Source organism: Monodelphis domestica, chromosome 1 (assembly GCF_027887165.1).
Source record: "Monodelphis domestica isolate mMonDom1 chromosome 1, mMonDom1.pri, whole genome shotgun sequence".
NCBI lineage: Eukaryota > Metazoa > Chordata > Mammalia > Didelphimorphia > Didelphidae > Monodelphis > Monodelphis domestica.
In genome coordinates, this window is record NC_077227.1 from 438,063,229 (window position 1) to 438,085,953 (window position 22,725).

The 22,725-nt window shown below is 38.5% G+C and overlaps 1 protein-coding gene across 15 annotated transcripts in view; it reads right to left on the minus strand.

Annotated features, from left to right (window-relative positions):
- Positions 1 to 22,725, minus strand: part of ZNF536 (zinc finger protein 536) — a 622,265-nt gene that overhangs the window by 190,608 nt on the left and 408,932 nt on the right. For 5 of the 15 annotated variants that reach the window (XM_056812231.1, XM_007474794.3, XM_007474796.3 and 2 more), the window contains one exon: positions 16,634 to 18,205. In XM_056812231.1, the coding sequence (XP_056668209.1) occupies positions 16,634 to 18,205 (1,572 nt within the window). Of the gene's footprint in view, positions 1 to 6,280; positions 18,206 to 22,725 lie in introns of those variants that run through there. The other 10 variants (XM_056812227.1, XM_056812228.1, XM_056812233.1 and 7 more) reach the window with 3 other exon arrangements.

A 22,725-nucleotide genomic window follows, 5' to 3' on the forward strand; every position in this document is an offset into this window, starting at 1 on the left:
TTTTTCAGAGTAATAAGGCTTTCATATAATTACTATCTTATTCCAAAACAATGACACATATTTTCAGAATTGCCAAAATATAGATAATACTCATTTAAAAATTTTATATTAATATTCATTTTATGAAACTCTTGTTCATCCCTTGTTATCCCATTTTATAGCTGGTAACACTGAATTATATGACTAAACACACACACACATGCAAATGCACATAAATTCACATCAGAAATGAATTCAAGGCCTTTAGGCACTCACACCTTGAACTGGAAATCATGAGGAGAGACTGCTGGTTGGGGATTGACTTCATATGATGGAGAATAAGGCCTGGAAGAGAATTATGAGTATAGATGGGGGTAAAGATAATAAAAGGTATAAATATTGAAAGAAAAGAAAATTTAAAATGTTTTCATATGATTTGATATGGATTCATGAACTCTAAGACTACCAAAGATTATTGTTACAATTCTTAAAGGAAGAAAAGTTAAAGCCTGAGAAACAAAACATCAAACTTACAATCCAGACAGTGTAACTAATTACCTAATAGATGCCTGAAAAGTGCTTGGAAATCTCTAGTGAACATGACCATTGTTCTCCCTGCAAACCTGGGAATTTAGCAAATTTCACAAAGAAAAGTTTTATCTAGCTCAATCTGTGAACATAATTGGTTAAAAAGTGAATAATTCAGTCAAATAATCAATTTATTTTTTTTCCTTTACAATAACACAAGTTCAATGATTTTTTTCCCCTACTGATATGTCCAGTTGACTGAAATGACTGATTGTTTTGACTTTAAAAGAATGATCATATAGTTTGTTTGTAGGGAAAAAATGATAGGAAAATATTTTAAGTTTGTATTTTGTGAAAGGAAGAGGAATATGGGCATTCACTTGTGAGGAAAGAAAAGAGTGAATGTAGGAAAAACTCTTGAATTCTATTCTTATGGTTTTAGTTTAGTTTTCTTCATTATATAGCAATTATTCAGTTTTCCATCTGACAGCCAATAATAATGTCCCAAACTAAACATCCTAACTCTAGTACCCTAAGATAAGGAGATTTTGGATTCTATATTCTACAATCTATTGGGATGATTTCTTCATGGATTAGTCCTAAGAGTCTAGAACTAAAAATAATCTTGAGATGTCATCTAATATATTCTTCCACCTACACAGAAACTTATAACTGAACATCTTGATCAGTCACTACATTTTTAAATATTAAAAATAAGTAGTGAATTGGTGGTACTTCTCAAGAAATTGTGAAAAGGACTTCCTTGTGTTAGCCATATACTAGTAGTAAGGAGAGATGTTAGAGTAAATTCTCTGACCAATAGATTGCCACTAAATCGTTTTTTATTCCAATGGCTCTACAAAGTGACCTGAAAGAATTAGCCTACCTTCTAAAGTGACAATGATTGGTTTAATAGAAGATAATCTCCTCATGTCATAAGAAATAGCTAACCTCATGAAGTCCACTCCCAATTACCCACCTAGCCATTCTATTATGTATGATTTTAATGTATGACTAAACCTAACATAATAGGAGAGTAAATCTTTGGGGTGGGGGTGGGGGAGGTTTGCTGGTGAGGAATTAACTAATGCATTCCAAAGCCAATGATAGATAATTTTGTGTATTAATCATGATTTTGGATTATCCACTCCATTGCATTTCTCCATTATTGTGGATAACCATGAGCAGACCCTAATCATTTGACAAAGACAGATGTAGAAAAATAAAATTCAATATCTACATAACTTGGGAATTGGGAGACACAACTAGAAGTGTATATTTGGACAACTTCACAAATAACTTGAAAGCCAAATCACTCATGAATCTAGACATCTTCTGGGTGTGTAGGTGAGTACTTTTTGGTGATGAAATAGCTAGAATGACTTCCCTAATCCCACCTCAAAAATGCATAGCATTTTTTTTACATGTGACAGAGGCATGATTGCCAATGCACGGCTGCATATTTCAAGGTGTAATTTAATCATTGGGGAATTTCCTTGAAAAGAAGTGACTATGCATGAGCAATAATCATTTCCCAAAGTTTGGTATCATCAGCATTTACTCTCCATTTTCCCCCCTGAAACAACCTAAATTTCATCAAAGCAGAAATATTTCCCAACATAGTTAAATGAATAAATGGTTTGAAAGAAGCCTCTCTTACCATTAGCTCCAGAGTGCAATGCCCCACATTTCTTGACTTTCCTCATAAGCCACAGACAGACACCTCCTCCCCGAGACTTCTCTCCGTTCTACAACATGGATCTTTTCTCCGCTTCGGTTGAGGCCTCACTCAACCATGAGCAGTGGAACAAGAAATGTGGCAGTTCATCAAGGCTTAAACCAGTGGATAGTCTGTGCTTACAAAGAGTATAATATATTCAGCCCCTTAAAGCATCCAAGGTAGAGAGGGTCTATAGGAAAATATGCCCCAGTAGGCAAAGTGGAAATTCAAATATAAAAGTAACATTAACATGGGTCGTAGATTGCCATTTGGCCAATGAAGGGTTGGGATGATGGGGATTTGGGAGCAAGATAGGGAATACGGAATAATAGGGTATAGATTTTCCTTTCCCCAAGCAATGTGGCCAAAATAAATTCAATTCCATTGAGGACTGAAAAAACAAACAAAAAAAAACTCTTTTTCATCTAGTAGACAGAAACAGTCCTAGGAAGCACCACCACTGAGACAGGAATTGGTTTGCCATGGCATGTGTACATATGTAGGGAAGAGAGTCTAAGAAGTTAGGGAGGAGGATAGAGAGGAGGGAGAAGGGTGGAGGGTGGTTGGTGCTGGCTTCATAAAATTAGGAAGATGAGAATCCACTATAGTCTCATCTAAGTGTGAGAAGTTGCCTCCAGAGAATGACTCCATTGTATTTCCGCCTTCTGAGCATTTCCTGAATTTCCTGGCTTGGAGATGCTATTAGAGGGATTATATGTTCTTGAAGAAGGGAGAGAGAATAGTTCAAACAACTGCTTATGGCTCTGGAGAGGCTTTCTGGTTGTCAAAATGAACGGGTGGAAAAATAATTTTTTTTCCTCTAGAAGATATTTCCTTTCCCATAGATTATGTTTGGGGGTTGTTTTTACCCTAGTAAGCAAGCAGCCCTCATTGGGATCTATCCTGGTCTCCTTAGAGCCATGGGCAATCCTTTAATGGCACCAAAGGTCAATGGGAGTGTGAAAAGTTGTGCTTTGGGGCTGAGCTAAATGGAGAGAAAGACAATCAGGAAAGTGTCCAACCATGAGCAGTGGAACATGAAGGCAATTTGTCAGGGTTTAAACTGGGCCTCAGGAGGGCCCAGTAAAAATGATTTTTGTTTCTTCCCCTCTAACTCCCCAGAAGTGGAGAAATAAGTCATGCATGGCACTGAGAGGGCAGCCATACCCTCCTCTCCTTTAATCCCTCTCCTTGGGGGTCCTGACAACACCATTATGCTGGCAGGTGGAGGACTGGGTGGCATCAACATGGTGTACTTCTTAATTAAAACTGGGGATTTTTAGTTCCTCAGCCCAGTGGAATCAGCATGTCATCCTAGTGGCAGGTATGTGGGTCTGCTACATCAACTATTTGGTTTTTAAAGCCCTTTATAACCTGTTCTTCTCTTTCCTTTTCATTCTTCTTATATCTTAGTCTGCTTATATTCTGTGATTCCATGGCATTTGCCTCTTTGCTGCTCATCATATAAGACACTCCCTCCCAAATCCAAGCATTTTCCCCAGCTTGTCCCCTATACCTGTAATGGTCTCCCACCTCATTTCCACCACTTGGCTTCCTTGGCTAAGGTATCACCTTTGACAGGAAGCATTTGCCAGTCTGCTTTAATCTTAGTGCCTTCCCTCTGTGATGACCCCCAGTTTATCACAGATATGTATGTATATGTATATCCTTGCATATATTTAAATGTCCATGTCTGTCTGTCTATCTCTTGTTTGGACATAATTGTTGGCATTTTGTTTCCCCATTAAACCGTGAGCTCTTTGAAAGCAGAGTTCCTTTATGTCTTATGCCTTGTGTCCCCAGGGCTCAGCCCCAGGCCTGGCACCTAGTAGATATTTAATTAATGCCTGCTGTCTTGACTTGACTGGATCAGTGATCTTCTGCATAAGAAGAAGAAAACAGAGGATTAAAACTTCATCTGACCACTTTTCCTAATCAGTACGACTTCTCTCTTTCCTCGTGTGTATATCACCCAAGAAAAGGAAACAAGTGTTTGAAAATATTAAGGAAAATCTGTTTCTCCCATGGGAAGTCCTTGGAGAACTTAGAGTCCTCAGGTAAGTGCTGACACAGTTCACTCCCATCCTAGTGATGCCAATGCAATTTTCTAATTGCAATTTGGGATGTAACATTATGGACCTTGATCATATTGTTAAGATGACTACCACTTTACCCTTCATGGAAATGTTTAGATCATTCACACTTTGCAGGGCATGCTGAAGGGGATTATTTTCCTCTCCTCACGCCTAGGTTTGCATAACATCCTTTGCTGTTGGAGATAAAAAATATATACTTTGAAGAGGGTGGCTGTTGGTGTCCAATTTGGCTCAAGTCTTGCAGAATTTATCCCAATCAGGGGATGGGGGGTGGGAAAGGGGCCATGCAATACAATATTTATGACTTTGAGGTCTGGATCACTGGAACAGTTTTATCATAAATACCATGGGGGATTTTTCAACTAGTCAACAGCAATGTAATTGTTCTATGCCTGAACTACAGCTTTTTCCCAGTGTGACACAGAGCACTGAAATGTCAGGCCCTGACTCATGGAGTTTAGGTGGAATTAATAAAAAGTACTGACAGGTTATTCAAACTGACAATTTTAATAGAAATTTGTCACTGGGAAATGAATTCCACTATGTTTCTGCTCCCCCTCCCTGCTCTGTCACCTATGTAGTAGATATTTAGGGGCATAAGTAGAGGTGGGAAAGGAACCTCCATATTCAAATTTTCCAATTTGTGTGGAGAAGTGTGGGCACTTTCTCTCAGAAGCAGCTCTTATCTAGGATGAGACAGCATTGGAAATAAAGGCCAAGAGAGAGAAAGAGTAGGTATTGCCTACTCTTTTCTCCAAGCCAGGAGGCAGGTGAAATGTAATTAAGACAATGTCTCATAACATGGCTCATGGTAAAAATCTCCCCCAAATTTGAGGGTAATAGGCTGAATGGCATCATCAAAAACGGGCACAACAATGTGGTTCCCAAGCCCCAGTCAATAGTTTGATAATCTCATCCTGCCAAATTTTAAGACTTTAAGAGCCTTTTCAAATTTTTGTTATAAAAAGATTTGATTTACATAGCTTCCTCTGACCAGAGATATAACTAGAATGGGACAAACTGAGCTTTGCTTCAGGGCCCTAACATTCAGAGGGCACTGATATATCATACTCACAGTCATTCAGTTACACAGTGACTGATTTGAAGACATGAGTTAGCACAAATAATTAGTGAAAATAGGAAATTCCCAGATGGTACCCTTCCTATACCCAGTGATCAAACTCAGGTGAACTCCTACCTATTGCCTGCAAGCCTTGTGGCCTACAAACACCTCATAGTGTCTGGGATTCCTATCCAAGGGAAGTTGGTGATCCTGCATTTGGAGCACCCCTCTAAAAAGTCTTATGTACCAGGGTCTGTCTCTTTCCTCCCATGTCAGCTCAAATAAACATGAAATAAAAGTGAGTTCTTTTGTGTGATTTTTATTTCGTTTTTTTGTTTGCCCTGGTTCCCGGAGCCAAAATTGCTAGTTACAGTTCTGCTTTGCATTATTTTATAGGGGACTCGGAGAGCAGTATTGGGGAAGGCCTTACTTTCTCTGTGCCTAGGTGCCCCATGTTTCCAGAGTAAGCATTTCACATGAGCCTGCATGGTAGAGTTGGTTCATGACACATCCCTGAAAGACGCGCAGATAAACCTGAACTCACACAGGCACACATACATAAGCATACAAGCACACACACACATACACATACACATACACTCATGGCTCACACACACAGGTACTCCCATTGAGCACTGTACAAAACCCTCTCAAATCAGGAGAACAGTTGACATTCACATTTTCATGAGTGGTTGGTTATGGAGTATGTCTATAGACAGATGAAAAAATGCAACCACTTGTGCCACAGGTTGCTCGGTCTGAGGGCTGGCATAAAAAGCATTGCCCAAAGGTCCTGTGGAAGCTTCCAACACAAGGACTTCGGGGAGGACGAAGAGGAAGGAGGGGGAAAGGATCGGTTGTAGAATGAATTAACATAATGACTCCAAACTACACTAATGTTTCACAGCTTTTTTTTTATTAGCAATACCAAGATAAGTTATTGAAGCAGTTTTTGTATTGTTTTACATTCCATTCATAGGTGACCTAACTTGTAACTCCACGTACAGCACATTTAAAGATATAGTTTGACACTTATTCAGAAAGCTACAATTATTATAACTTACATGCCTTCATTACCAGGAAAACCTTAATATATTTTCTAATTACTTCAACAATACTCTATTCCAAAGCACACGATAACCCAGTACAAGTTTACACAGTTCGCTTCAATCACCATTTTTTAAATTGTGGATGTCAAGGTGCTGTTCACTGAATTCTACTGTCATCTCCTCCTGGTTCATATTAGGACCTGACACAATATTAAACTAGCAATATTACTGCTTAAAGAATATGAAGAAAGATAAAGACTGCACTTTTCTGTATTCTTCTAAAGAGTTACAAAATACAGGACAATTAGACACTCAAGCAGCAGCAAAAAAAAAAAAATCTTGGGGCCAAATCTTTAGAGACCTGTAGTGAATGTACAAGCAACACCCACTTACACGCGCACATGAGCACACTTGTTGTGGACATATCCTGTTGAGTGCATGATTGAGGCAGTACAGCGCCATTAAGGATGTGTGTATGTGTATTTTTGTGTTTGTGCATGTATGTGTATGTATGTGTGTGTATTTATTCCGAGATTAGGTTTTCCCACAGGTGAATGGACATGTAAACAGATGGGGGTGGGGCTCCATTTCACAAGGATTTGTCCCTTGGGACCTAAATTTTTACTGAGAATTTTCCTTCAAATTTGAGTGACTAATCCTTCAAAATCCATGACTAATAGATGAACATATGGGCCAGTATTTTTAGCCATCCGTGGTTATTTGTTATAGATATTGTAGGTTGGTGTGCCTTGTGTATACACATACCTGTGCCAATAGTCATTATTTATTAAACACACATATGTGTATACATTCTTCTCTTGGCTTTACATAATTAACAAGCTGCAGGTAATCATCGAGGAGAATGGGAGGGCAATAGCAACTCCAGATATACCGAATAGAACTGGGGGTCACTTACCTGCAAGAAAATGGGCAGATTTATTAAACAATCCTGAAATAATTCCTAGCTAGCTAGATACATTTGAGAGCTAGGCTAACACCACAATTTCTAATTGTTTAATGCAAGAGATGATAAAGCAATATTTATAAATTTGGTCCTTCAATTCCTGGCTAAAGCAAGAATGGGCTGAATTATTAGAGCAGGTTGGTAATTAGATATAGAGGTACTGTCTATCAGATCCAAGTAATAGCAGATAATTACTGTTTATATGAAACCTGGGCTTTACAAATAGAGGCTGGGAAAAATGTATCTTTCAGCAGCTAAGACTCAGCATATATCTAGAGGGCTCTCAATTCAAATCATCATTTGGAGTTGGCAAAGACTAAAAACAACAAACAAACAAACAAAAACAGTTACAAAGGAGAGAAAGGCCAAGCAACCCTATTAGGGAGCTGGGGAAATATTTGTTTCTGATGAGTATGGGAGAGCTGACCTAGTCTGAGAGTCGGCATTCCCTCAAGCAGTGAGATGTTGGCTCTAACAAACACCTGTCTCCCTCCTCTGCTACGATGTTTAAAAACTGAGAGTCTAAAAACTGATGATGTCCCTCCTCTTTCCCCGTAACCTCGACTGGTTACTAGGTGGGAGGGTGTGATGGCATCCAAGGACTTACTTCCCTCAGTTAAAGCTATATAGACTTTGCTCCCGATTAAGAAACTCTGTGGATTGAGATAGTAGTTTTTTGAGCCAAAAATATGCAGCAAAAAGAAAGGAACATAAACACAGCTAAATGTCACCAGTGTTTGCAGACTTACAGCCACCATCCATTTGTTTGTTCTGAAATGACTGGTGGACCATTTGGCAAACACAATGAGATTCACACAACAGTCCTGTTATCCTGTGGTGCAAATGACATCACATCAGTGGCATTCCCTTTTAATTAAAAAACAATAATAATAATCAAGGAGGAGGAGGAGACAAAAATGCCATAGGAGTTTGGTTTAATGTCACTACACGAGATACAGCCTCTACCTCAATGGGGATAAAGAAGCAAAAGGAGGAAGGAAGCAAATGGAATCCTGTCCAGAACTGAGCATCTTGTCAGGGGATCAAGTCAAGAGAAAGCCACCTTCACTGATGCCCATGAGAATGAAAAAGGAAAAGAAAGGGCAACCTTTTGTAAGGCTTCTGCCTAGAGATGGAAGGGTCAGGTGGTACCATCATGCCAGCTGTATTGTGAGACTTATGAGAAAGAGTGCATGAGAGCAAACTCCAAATAGTCAGCAGCTGCTTGATATTGAGGCAGAATCCATTTGCCTCATGTGCAGCTAATCCAGGGCCAGGATGTGTAAATTCAAAGCCTAGTGACCATGCTGACTTGACACCAACAGCTCTGATTAGAGTTAATAGTTAAATTGTCAAATACAGATTTCATGATAGGTACCATTCAAAAGCAATTCCATATCCTGAGGTTTGGGATTCGGCACAGCCATGGTTCTAAATGGCCCATCTAACTAAAAGAATGATTCAAGGTATTAATATTCTTTTTTTTTTTTACTAGATCTGTGATTTCATTGGAATAAGAAACACCTGGGGAGGAAATTCTCTCAATTATTACAGCCAACTCATAGGCTTAGAGAGTTCTCTGGAGACATAAATGGTTCAATGACTTATTCGGGGTTACATAAGACAGAATGTGTCGGGGGCAAGACTTGAACTCAGGCTTTCCTGTCTTGAAGTAAACTCAATTCATTATTGCTGTCTCTCAAAGTATTGACATGCACTCGAGAAAGGCCAGAGTCCTATACAGTACACTTCTGCTATGTCCCAAAGTCATGACTTAATTGACTTCTGTTGTTTTTATTTGATTTTGCCTGGGACATCTCAATCAATTTTGATTTCAATCTTCCCATCCTACCCAATGTTCTGCTTCAGAATGGTCCATGTTTACTGTATCATCCTTGAACCCAGGATTATCCTAATGATCACCCCAAAGAAAATGATAGTACCTTATATTTGTTTAGCCTTTTATCATTTTTAAGTGCTTTCACTTACAATTGCCAGATCACTGCTAAAAGCCTCTAATTTATGATAAGAAATTCACCATTTTCTGGTAAAAGCTACACTGGAGTCTTTTTTTACTGCACATAATTACCACTTTCCTACCTCCACTGCTATTAGGCAATACTAATAATTTGGTATAATCATAATAGAATCAATAGGATTATTTTCAAAACTAACTTTCTCAGGCCAATCTCAATTCACCAGTAACCTAGCCTGATGGACACTAGGGTCAAAAAGTTTGAAAGAGGAAATATGACATATCCCTCTCCTTTTAATTCATTGTCAAAGCTCCCAGTGGTCCTATAGTTATAGTGATGTGCCTATAGAGATGAAAAGGTTCATTACTATTAAGAGATGTGTTGACCATCTGACTTGATTTACTTTGTACTAACCTTCCACCCAAGAATGTCTCTCCAAGTTGGGGAGATGGCTTCATTTGAAGTTGAGTGGAAATTCGAGGATCCAAATTGAAAAGTACAATGATGCCTACTGATATTTCAACACTAATTTTTAAAAAGTACTTTAATATCTCTTTCCCCATTTTATTCTCATACTATTCTTTTGAGAGTAGGTAAGATAATATTAAATCTATTTTAGGAATTGAGGAAGCTGAGGCCAGGAAATACTGCTACTTATCTTAGGTCACATATCAAATTAGAAATAGAACTTAGACAAGAATCTAGATCCCTGAATACTAACCCATTGGTCTTTCTGCCATAACTTGATGCCTTTTGGCTGTGGTGTGAATACAGAAGCTTATATTTCCTGGCACTGGAAATTAGTGAAGCCTAAGGACGTCATTAAGGGTTCCTGTAGAATGGCTTTCCTAAAGTTTTAAAATACTGTAGCCATTTGGAGACCCTAAAAGATGCAGATGTCTGTCTACTCTACCTATAAATAAAAGGAGATCTAGATGAATTCTCAATGATCCCCACAGCTCTTTTATTGTACAATATAGTATCTCTTCTGTGACTTTTCCTTCTCTTTTACTTGTTCCCCACTGTAGTAGACAGAAACTTCATTGCTTCAGTCACTGCCCAGTCTTGCTCTCTCTTGCTGCTGCTCCCATATGAGTCTCTGCTGGGCTCCTGTACTCATTCTGAGCCTGAGGGCAACCACAAGGACATATACTACCCTGTACTTCTAGTTCATAGAAGCTAAACTGGGGACTTTCACACTGCCCCCTCCCCCCAAATCCTTATGATATAATCTAGTCACCTCAAACCAAATCTCCTCCATTTTAGGAGGTCCCACTGGAGAGAAAATGCTCCTTTTTCTTGAGGTTGTTACAGGGGGGAGTTTTCTCAAATTTTCTCATTCTTTTGCAAAATGACTTTTCTACAAAACAGTTTAAAGGGTGCAATTTATAGAAATAGAGCTCAGCAATTAGTATTAACCTCAATAATTATTAAGCCTAAGTTTCTTACTAGGTCTTTCTGAGGATTGAAATACCTGATTTGACATACTATCTAATGGTATATTATCTTTCAGACTAATGCTGGGTTTTGTGACAAACATGTATATGTTTATATATAACACATGTATATAAATAAATGTTCCTAGAGACATGTATATATGTGTGCATTTTGACCTATATAACACCTTGATTTTTTGGAAAGAGGGAGAGGGAGAGGTGAGCAGCATCTGTCTGGTTTTATAATGGAGACTCTAAGGGTCAAGGAGAAATGTGGTAGTCAACTTATTTTCTATTCAACATGCTCTAAGGGGTTTTCTATCAACCTCGCTCTTTGGATTTGCAGAGAAAACCTAAGATACATGAGAGCAAAAGTTAAGTCTGATATCAGAGGAGAGAGACAGAACTACCTGTGGCAATCCTAAAGCCCAAGCAACCAACTAAACTTCTGTACCTAAAGTGCAGGACAAGGCATTGCCTGGCATCTCCTCAAAGACAGATAATCCAGAGAGGGAAGCATTTTCTGATAAAGTGTGTGCTTTGATGTATTTACAAACCCAGTGTCCTGCAGTCACGTCTCATACCAGCCTTTGAAAAGTCTAGATATATTTGAGTAAACAAAACAGAACATTCCTTTTCTGGTGGCTAGTGTAAAATTTCCAGGAGAGCCTCTTGGTGTCAGAGAAGTGTAAAATAGATTGTGGAATCTCAGGGGGGCATCTATCTGTGAAAGGATCTCTGAGATCTCTTCCTACCTTACCTAAAAAGCTCACTCTACAACATCTGAATAAGTTGTTTTCCAACTTCCATCTGGTATAACTTATAATCTCTGAGTTAGCTCATTCCACTTTGGGGTATCTCTAATGGAGAGGAAGTCTTTTCTTACATGGAGCCAGAATCTGCCTCAGCAACTTCAGATCAATGATCTGAGAATTATGCAAAACAAATCTAATAATTTTGTCCTCCATGACAGTCCACCAAATACTTGAAGATAGCAAAACATTTTCCTTTTAAGTCTCCTCTATTCCTTGTTCCTTCAAAGAATTTTCATGTCATGATTTCCAAACTTCTTACTCACCATCCCAAATCACACCTTTCTTCTGAAAGGGGCCTGCTTATCAATAATAATCCTGAATGTGATATCCATAACTGCACATATTATTCCAGATGTGTTCTAATAGGACAGAACATAATGGGGGACCCCATCATTCTGGACACTATGCATCAGTATATGAAGCCTAATCATTTCATTAGTATTAAACTGCCATGTTGTATTGTTAACTTGTATTGTATTTGAAGCCCGCTGAACTTTTTACATAAACTATTCTCATTATATCTCCTCTTCTATATTTATAGGATATTTTTAACACAAGTCGGACTTGATGAAAATTCATATTCAACTATGGCCCTTCATATCATACATGGCCCCTGACTGCAAAGACTGAGACTTTTTTTGCATTCTGATTCTCTAACCCAACATATTAATTATCCCTCCTAGTTCTATGTTATCCCTAAACACATCCATCTCTCCCATCTACTGAGTTATTTGATCAATAATATTGGACAGCACAGGGCCAAGTTCCACCTATTTGGAAAGTAAGTTCTCTTTCTAGTTCTTGCTTGAGTCAAATAATTTGCTGGCCAAGACACTATCCCACTGTGTAAATACTGGTCCTGCTCTAACAAGTAGCTGTAGGGTTTCTGTCTTGATCCAAATGTTAAGTAAAGGTCAAACATCCTCTCACAGAAAGCTTCAAGGGCACATCCAATTTTTTTGCTGATACTGGAGTTCCTTTGTAAAGATGGCTCTTCAAAGCCAATAGGCCATCTGCTGGAACTTGGAAATCTCTTCATTAAGCTGATATTTTATGGTGGTGGAATAAGGCAAAATGGGATTTAACTAGTAAGGAGATTTGACCTATACTAACAAAATAAAGTTGTGTCATCCAACTTCATCTAAAATGGCTCTTCAAATAGTGCTATTTGTCCCTCTAGACCCTTCAAAAGTATCTCGTATCTGCCAAGCTATCTTGAAACTACAATTTCTTGGGTAAAAAGATAATATATTTGAAAATTCCTACATTGGCTCTTTGATATCAAAGTTTGTGCATTACAAGTTAAAAAATGTGTAGGTTATATAAGTGCCACCATAAAAAAAAATCTGTACTCTCCACCAATGAAATGAAGGTGTCGATTTTGTTTCTCTCTTGTTTCTCTTTCTTCATTTTTTAAATTTGAAAATATCTACTTATTTTCTCTGGACCTCTGAATTAATCAATGTGGGAAACTCCTTCCACCAATGAAGAACAGCAATTTGTTTTTATATAGTCTTGGAGAGTTGAATGAGACATTAGAAAGTTAAATAACTTGTATGTAGTCAACCAAAGGATATCTCTCAGTGGCAGAGCTTGAACTCAGGACTTCCAACTATGCTGCCACCCTCTTTCTTTCTAGTTTAATAATTAGGAAGAAATTTATAGGCTATTCTTATAATTCCAGGTGTACAAATTAGCATTGCCTCCCAGGTCCAATACTTGAAAGATATTAAGTAATACTTAAAAAAAGTTAGATGTGAAGCTGTAGAGAATGGGCTTCACACCCTATGTTCATTCCCCACTTTTTCATATGCCAGCTGGGTGATACCAGATAAATTACTTAACCCCTGAGTACCCCCTCTAAGGCTAAATTACAGAGCAGCTGCTGATTTGAATTGTTTCAGAGAGTTAATGCCTACATAAACAAAATCATAGATCTAGCAAAAAAAATAAGACTTCAGGTATGAGAAATCTGTCTTACTATATCAAACATGGTCTAAACATAGGTACTATTTAACAACTTACAGGTTCTCAGAATTATATGAGGTTCTATCTACTGGGAAATATTAGGTGATCTGCTGAACTTTTTGGTGAGCTGACTACTATCTGCTGGGTTAGCTATGAGATAGATATTTCTTCCATATGTTTCTATGAGACAAAGAAAACAGAGATTCCCTTCAGGAAAAAAATAACAACAAAACTCCCAAACACAACAATATGGTAACCTCACTCCTACAAACATGGATCTACGTATGCAAATTTATGGGGGAGGGATTTATCTTAGGGCCTGAATGTCATCTTTTTTTCTCTGAATTTCACCTTTCACTTATTTCAATCATAGACTCATTATTCTATTCTGATTTGAGTGCAGAGATACCATTTTAGACTTTAACCTGTGACTTGAATGAAGTTGGATTTAGACAGACCTAACTTTGAAATACCTATCTATCTCAGGTCAGGACAGAGAAGTAGAGGGAAATGATCACCCAAGGACATTTAATTACAGTGTTAATGTTAATTACATTTAGAATGTCAAGGAGCAATATGTGTGTGTGTTTTGACTCCTTGAAACAATCAAATGTGTTCTAGGAAAAGTCAGGGCAGAAAAGCAAACTACAGAGAGAGTTTGAGTAAAAAGGCTGCTGTTTTTTGTTTGTCTGTTTTTGTTTTGTTATGTTTTACCTCTTCCTCCCAGGGATTCACAGATGTCCTGTACTTAGAACTTGTTCATGATCAGGAATAAAGACAATTGTGTTTGTCCCCTTATAAAACAGATTCTGAAGGACCAATAAGGAGATTTCAGAGTAAGGTATGGAAGACAAGCTAATGGGAAGGCAGCTTCCAGGTTAGCTATCCCATCCCATAGAGATCCAGAAAAATTGTTTTATGGTGAACCCAGATTATGGACAGGAGAAGACAGACATGGTACCCATAATGGGGGGGGGGGAAGGAATGGAATAAGAGTGAGGTATTCCCATGAAGTTTGCAAGTTTAACAGCATTAATCTCTTCTTGGTGGAGAGGGGTAGGCACGCATCATGGCTGCTACACTACAATGGCTGAGGGCTTGATTAAGAACTGTTTTTGTACATACCAATGGAAATGTCAGCTGGGAGTCGTGAGCTGCTATTTTGGGAGGGAAGTGGGGAGGACTCACATTGCAGCTTCGGTGGAAATAGCTTACAAAATGGAACAGACTCTCTAATGTTGTTGAGCTGTGCTCCCCAGCCCCCCATGCCTCCAGTTAAATAGGATACCATTGGGCGGGCTTCATCAAAGGCAGGCAGTCTTCCTGCTGCATTGATAGGAAGATGGAAAAATTAATAGGGGTAATATGAGCTCATTTCAATAATAATGAGCTTACTAACATGCCAGTTTTTGATCTTTTCTGATGCATGGATTCCTGGCAGTAACTATGGTCCTATGTAGGTAGTTAAAAGAACTGAAAATAGACTTTAAAAAAAAAGCCCCAATCTCAAACTTTAAAAAAAAAATAGAACACTTAAAAGTCAGTCCAATTTTTTCTTTTCTTCTTGAGAAGCACCATTTAACTCCTTTCCTTTTTCCCCCCCTTTTAAATAATTTTTTTTTAACAACTTCAAAAGTAATGAATTGTATTTGGCTAAAAATAGATCTGGGGGTATGGCTAATGGGGCTTTGTGAATCATGTGGCATAAGGAACTGTCAATATTTTTTTGAGCTGTCAGAAATCCATTTAGTGATTTTTGACAATTCAAAAAAAATATTTCTGACTACCCGATTCCTTTCTCAGTGAATTAGGGAAGGGGAGGGAAAGGAGCAATACATCAATTCAATTTATGCAGCCAGACTACTGTTTCCTGTAGCCTGCTACTTGATGATAGGAAGCAGCCTCCTGTGGCCAGAAGTTCTCTCTGATGGAAAGATTCCCTTTAATATTTTTTTAAATCAGAAAAAGAAAAATCGCAGTTAAAATCCATTTCTAGATTATAGACACTACAACACTTGCCATCATCTCTTTTTCCTCCATTAGTTTATTTTCTTGGACTGGACAAGTAGTTGCAAAGGGACTAAGTAGGGTCTGAGAAGTGTTTTTTTCACAGAACTACTTAGAGTTGAGGATACCTATGCTTGCAGAATAGCCTGTTTCCTCCATCCTGCTTTCCCCCCAATTTTATATCCATCCAGATGGCTCCAACTTTGTTTAAAAACAAAACAAAGAAAAAAACCACCATGGGGCAACTATGCTTTATGAGGAAGTGTAAGTGTAATGTGTAATGCCAGTTTAAAGGCTAGATTATGTAGGAATAATCAGGGATAAATGGGATCATAGCCTTTAAGTTACCTGTAGGAACACTCCTAATCAGGCAACTCACTGCCATATAGCCCCTGTTAGAACTGCCAACAGACAATAATCTAAGCCCTGGATAATTAAAGACCATTGCCTTCTGCTTTCTTCAAACTGAATCACAAAAGCCTTAAATCCTGACTCCCTAATTAGAGAGAGGCCCAGGCAGTCACTTGGTCTGGATTTTGGTTAGTGTTAGGTGATTTTAGTATCTTCCAAGTCAACATCAAGAAAAGTTTAAGAAAGCAAGGCTGGCTTAGCAAAGCATTGAGAATTTCTCTTAGGAGTCTGAGAGAGAAGTTGAAATACTAAAAAGTTTTCAAGTTATCATGTCTTTTTTATTATTATTATTATTATCATTATTATTGTTATATAAATTTTTCCCTCCAAAATATGGTTAAAAACATGTGCAGTCAATACTGTGGGTCCCCTTCTCCGTGTCCCTCACACAGGTTCTCTAGACTTGGATGACACAAATAGGAAAACAGTATGATTTCAAAAATGTCTTTTTTAAAAATGGAGTCATTGCATGATTGTCTAAATTGCACATACAGCGTTACTATGTTTAATTCCAAATTCTATAACGAACATTTTGCCCTATTTATTTATTTATTTTTTAATGCACCATTTGGCACTCATCTTTTGAGAAAGGAACTCAAGAAAGAGGATTCTAAAACTTACCACACAAGTCTGGTCTCTTGACACATCCACTACTTGCTGTGCTACTCGAAAGTCCATTAAAGGCTGCTAAGCCTTCAGAGCTATAGGCTCTTAGGACTGACAACATGTTCATCTGCTTCTCTAGGACCTGCGGTCCTGGGATCTGTTCTGCTTTCATCACCCCTGTGGAGGTGTCATGGGATGGAAGAAGATTTGGGCCATGCCACTGCTTCTCGGATGTTTGGGTCAAAGATGAGACAAGTCCTTGGGCCGGCTGGGAGGCGACCGTGTTGGGAAGGCTGTCTCCTCCATCGTTGCTGCTATCCTTGTTAAGGACAGACAGTGGTTTGCTCATTATTTCGGGTTCTGTCTCAATATCCTCCTCTTCATTGTTTTCCTCCTTGGAAGATTCCATGTCTTCAGATGAGGCAATATCTGATAGGTCGTCAGTAGCATTTTTGTTCACAGACTCAGGGAGCAGGATCGTTGAGTCATCTTCAAGCTGCACTTTTCCATCAGGCTCACTAGTAGCACAGGAGGCTCCCGAACCCATGACTCCTGGGTAAACACCAAATTGTTTGTAGAAGTCTGAAGTGAAGTTGCAAAATGGTGGATCCATATGTCCAGACCAGGCAGAGTTCTTTTGTTCTCCCATAGTCTCTTTGCCATGACATTGGGCCATCTTCTCAGAAGTCGAGTCTAGGTGGCTAATCACATTGGGGATTCCCACCTCTTTTCCAGATTGTACTGTAGAAGGGAGCAAGCCAATTTTGCTCACTTCCCTGGCTTGGTCCTTGCCATTTCCTGTAGCTACCAAAGCACTGTCTTTGCGTCTAGTTTTGCCTAAGTGATTGGCCTGGAGATGAAGGGCCATCAACTCCATTGATGAAGTTGTAAAGGAACAAAACAAGCAGCCATGCCATGCAATGTTATCTTGAACGGTCACGGAGGAGCCTGGGAGAGAAGCTGCATCTGGCCTTACAGACAAATCCAGGGGTTCATACTGAGATTTCTCCGATTTCCTCTGGGAGGATTTTCCACTATTTTTTTCCTCACCATCTGGTCCATGGACTTTCATGGAAAGTGGATCTGATAGGGCCTTGTCCTTCACTTCCTTCTCCTTCTTCAAAGAGCTCAAGACAAAACTGTCCATGAAGGCTTGCAGAGAGCCTTGGAAGTTGACCCCATTGCCTACGATGCTCTGATAGGCCCGTCCAATTTCAGAAAAGTGTGTACCTTTGGAAGGTAGGTCAGAGCCCTTGAGAGTCTCTGAAGAAGTCTCAGAAGATAGGCCTACAGTCTGCCCTGAATGGTCCCCAGATGAAAGCATTCCTGATGTCCATTGCTGAGAGACAGTGCCACCTCTGAAATCAATTCCTGGGAGACCCTTGAAAGCTCCCCTCAGAATGTCCGGCCTGATAAAAAGAGATGCTTTGCTTGTTGTCTCATCTTTATGATCCTGGTTTGGAGGCTGCCCAGAGAGTGGCCCAGCACCATTTTGTCGTTCCCGATGGTGTCGTTCTAAGTGGTACTTTAAGGATGCAGACTGAGTACCAGCATAATCACAATGGGGGCATTTGTAGGGTTTCTCACCTGCAGATTGGAGTACAAGAGATAAAAGAAAGAACATATATGTTTATTGCATTTCGGTGTGTGGAGCAGGGATGGAAGGATCAACATTTGTTCTTTGAAACAAAGCAGCTCAAAGTAATAATTAGTTATAGAACAACTGTTTTTTAATAGAAGAATAATTCGTAGTCTTAAGCTTTTTTAATGATTTTGTACCAGTTGGGACTATTCAGGAATGACATACTATCTACACACAATTAGCTATCTTTTTCTTTATCTAACATGTGAAAACTGCTGTAGATTTAAAAGCTATGATTATGAAAATTAAGCATAATAATTTCAACCACAGTGATCATTAAAAGTAGAAGTTTAAAAAGACAAAGTATGTAACAAATGGATGGTTGCAATATTTTGTGTATACAATAGCTCAGAAATTTGTTTAAATTATACACATGGAAACCATTTTTAAACCTAAAAATTTTATGGCACTGTTACGCAAGACTGAAATGAATGATTTAAGTCTTGCTCTGCAGTAAATCATGGATATAATTAGCAAATGGCATACTGCACAAGTAATTTATCATTATTTGGAGGGCACCATTCCAGAAGGATTCAAAGATCTGCAGACCGACTGCATTGTTTCTAAATAAAGAACTATAAATACAGATTCTATAAAATATTAATACCATTACAGTACATTATGATTGCAGCATGTAAAGACATATAGTTAAGATAAAAAGTAGTCGATAAAATGTAAAAGAAAATGAGTAATAAAAAGGTGCAAAATATATTTAGTTTCTGTATTTGAAATTAACATTATCTACTGGCCTTTGCAGTGCCTTAAATTTGTACTAATGGCAAGCCTAACGCTCCGGTAGTAAAACGTGTAATTTACCTATAATAAGCGCTTTCTAGAGAATAAAAATAGCCTTAAATAGCATTTTAAAACATATAAGATAATTTTCATGAATTAAATATTTATTTAAATTCAGCATCCCCCCAACTTCCATTGTTCTTTCTCTATGGAAGATATATGCAAACCTATACCTGCCTATGCAGTGTAACAACAAGAAAGAAAAGGTGCCTAAATACATGTGCATTTAAATATATGCAGAGAACTTGTTAGCAATCCAGGGCCTCTTCTAGGCTCCAGAGCCAAGGCACTCCCAGAAAGAGACAGGGCTATGACAGTGCCGTGAGCTTATTTATAATGGTGCCCTGTCAATATTAGCAATTATTTCTGTGAGGAAGCTCAATGTGGCAAGGAACTGTTTTCTTTCCTCTGTTCTTTTTCTCTGGCTGATCTAAAAGGCAACAGCAAATCATCTGTGAATGGTAGATCCTGAAAACATTTATTACTTCTAAGTCTCAGACAAATGGAAAGAAAATTGAACCAAGGACTTACAAACTTCACGAGGTAGCCAGGTGTTAATTGGGAAGTCACTTAGAGAGACTGCAAGGCATTTTAAATGAGAGGGCTTTGGGGACCAGGTTCTGAGGAAAGGGCTCTCTGCCCCTTCCTTTGGATTAGGAAGTTCTATTCTATGAAGGCTATCACTGCTTTCATCAATCAGCCTCACCAAAATCTAGATAAACTGAGTCTGTATTTCGGTCAGATCAGAAGCAACTAAGGGCCTCAATGATGCCAGCTCCTCAAACATAGTATTTCCCTTGGAGAAATGGACTCCCAGAGCCATTTCTGTCAATGACTGTGTCCTAATCACTCTCAGGTGGAAGACTAGTCTAAAGGCCAAAGCATGACAAAGAGCTTGGAGATTGTCTGTTCCTTTAACACTTAAATGCTATCTCTCTAATCTACTAATAATTCCATATCCAATATCCTTTTTCTCGTAGATTAAGCTCGGCCAGTCAGGGTCCTAGGGTGCTAGCTGTGTCCACGTTTGTACCCCCTGCATCAAAGACTTTAAGTTACTTAATCACTCCGGGCCAATGTGGTCCCGGGCTGAGCCCAGTCATCTCAGAAACCAGAGGATGTTACCCATACTTTCATAGACTTGTTTTAATATTCCATGTCTAATGAAACTCAGATTAGGGGGGTCGGAGCTCAAAAAAAAGCTCTGAGAATCGACCGACCTCTGAGTGCCTGATGTCAGAACTAACTTAGTCCTATTAGAATAGCCCTTGAATCTAAATATCTCCCTACCAAAGGACCAAATGCTGCGCAAATGGTCACAGCTAACTGTTCAAGTGCTTTTGGATAATAACGACAAAACTCACACTTATATAGTACTTTCAGGGTTACAAAGCATCCCCCCCTTTTTTTACAATACCCTTCAGTGGTCCGAAAGAAGAGCAGCGTGCATAGCCAGACCATATTTGGGAATATTGAGCTAGCAAGCTATTCTTTAAAAACCGTACTTAGGGCACCTGGGTTTTAAACAACTCTTGATCCATAATGCAAAGCAAATGACATGAGAAACTAACTAGTGACAGTGGATAAAGGTAGGAAGAACTGACCTAGAGGGAACTCTGGATGCATTTTGGAAATCAATCAATTAGCAAGCATTTATTAAACACTTATTATGTGCTGGTCACTTGGATAGGCAATGGGGAAACAAAGACAAAGAATGTAATAATGCCATCTCTATGTGAGTTTATATTCTAATGTAGGACGATCAGGAAATGAATTAAGAAAGGTTCAACTATTTCTAGAAAAGATTTTGGTGATAAAAAGGTACTTAAAAGGGGACAGCCAAGTGGTTCAGTAAGTACATAGAAAGCCAGGACTATAGACAGGAGGTCCTGGATTCAAATTTGACCTCAGATACTTCCTAGCTATATGACCCTGACCAAGTCACTTAACCCCCCCACTGTCTAGTCCTTACCATTCTTCTGCCGTAAAACTGATATATGGTATTGATCTAAAAGAGAAGGTAAGTGTTCTTTTAAAAATGTGCTGGGCCTGGTAAAGGGACCAGGGACAATTGTTTATCTCCTCAGCTTGAAGTACCTCTCCATAAAGGAGACTGCAAGAAAAACAACAGTAGATAATAATAATAACATAGCATTTATATGGCATTTACTATGTGCTAGGCACTGGTAATTCCTCATTTCTTCCTCGCAATAACCCGGGAAATTTATGTTATTACCATTCCTATTTTATAGTTGAGGAAACTGAGACAAAAAGAAGGCAAATGACTTGCCCAGGGACACATGGGTATGTCTAGCACCCCTCCACCTAGCTGCCTAGGTGATTCAAAGGAGCTTCTATGAAGTTGTAGCTATCTAAGATATTAGCTATATAAGAATATATAGACAGGAAGTTCAGGAGAAAATGTTTCTTAGGATATATACTGAAAGAATGCTTCATAGAAAGATTTACTCACCATTCAATAAATTTTAATATGTGTTTGACATATATGAATATTATCTCAAGGATTCCCGTCTTAAGGACCTATGAATTTTTTAATCAAAACATTTTAATTAAAAAATTATAAATTCTGAAATTTAAAATATTTTGGTAACTTTCAATAGAATTGGTTTCCGTTGTGATCCTATACATTTGATTTTATGTATTTTAAAATATTATTCTGAGGAGTTGATAGGTTTCCCTAGGCTGGAACAGGAGCTTATTATATAAGAAGTTCAAAGTTCTAGGCTAGATCTTCTCTTTCATCCAAAAAAAAAAAAAAAGATGCCCAAGGCAATATCCTTGTAAAGTTCACAGTCTAGTGGAAGAGATAAAATAAATGTACAAATAGCTTCAATCCAGGGTAGAGAGCTCAGGAAGACTCCACGTAAGAAGCAACGTTTGAAATAGTCTTTCAAGACTAGCAATTCACAGCCTGTTGGAGTGAGCAGGGTCTCTAGAGACTAGCTTTTGAACTCTCTCGTTTTTTCAGAGGAGGAAACAGAGGTCCAAAGAGATGAAACAACAAGCTATGATAAAAAGATCTCTACCGTGAAGTCAGAGGAGCTAGGTTCAAATCCCACCTTGGAAATTTGCTATCCATGTTTTCTTGGAAAAGCCATAACCTCACTGCCCCTGAAAAGGAGGGAGTTAGATGAAAAGTTCTTTGAAGTCCTTTGCAGCTCTAGATTTATGATCTTAGGACAAGTCCAAGGTCTCACAGTGAATTAATGGCAGAGCTGGTACTAGAATCCACGGGCCTGATACAATACCTTTCCCCTCATTCTATTGTGTCTCATACCAAATACAGAATTCCAGTGAAGGAACAATGTACCTATATCTAAACAAACTCATGGAGTTATCTTAACTTGAGATCTGTAAAATTGTGAATTTGTTTTCAAAATTGTTAGCTTTTCTTTTTCTTAACAAGTATTTTTCAGATACCCTAAACACTCTATTTCATCACATAATTTGCCTCCTTTCTTTGGCCTACTCTGAGAGAGTCCCTCTCTTATAGATATATACCAAACCACAGGCTCTTAACCTTGTTTTATATGATGGACCTGTTTGGCAATCTGATGTGACTTATAGACTCCCTTTCAGAAAAATGTTTTTACCTGCATAAAATAAAACTCCTTATAAAGGAAACCAATTAAATTGAAATAAGGAGGTA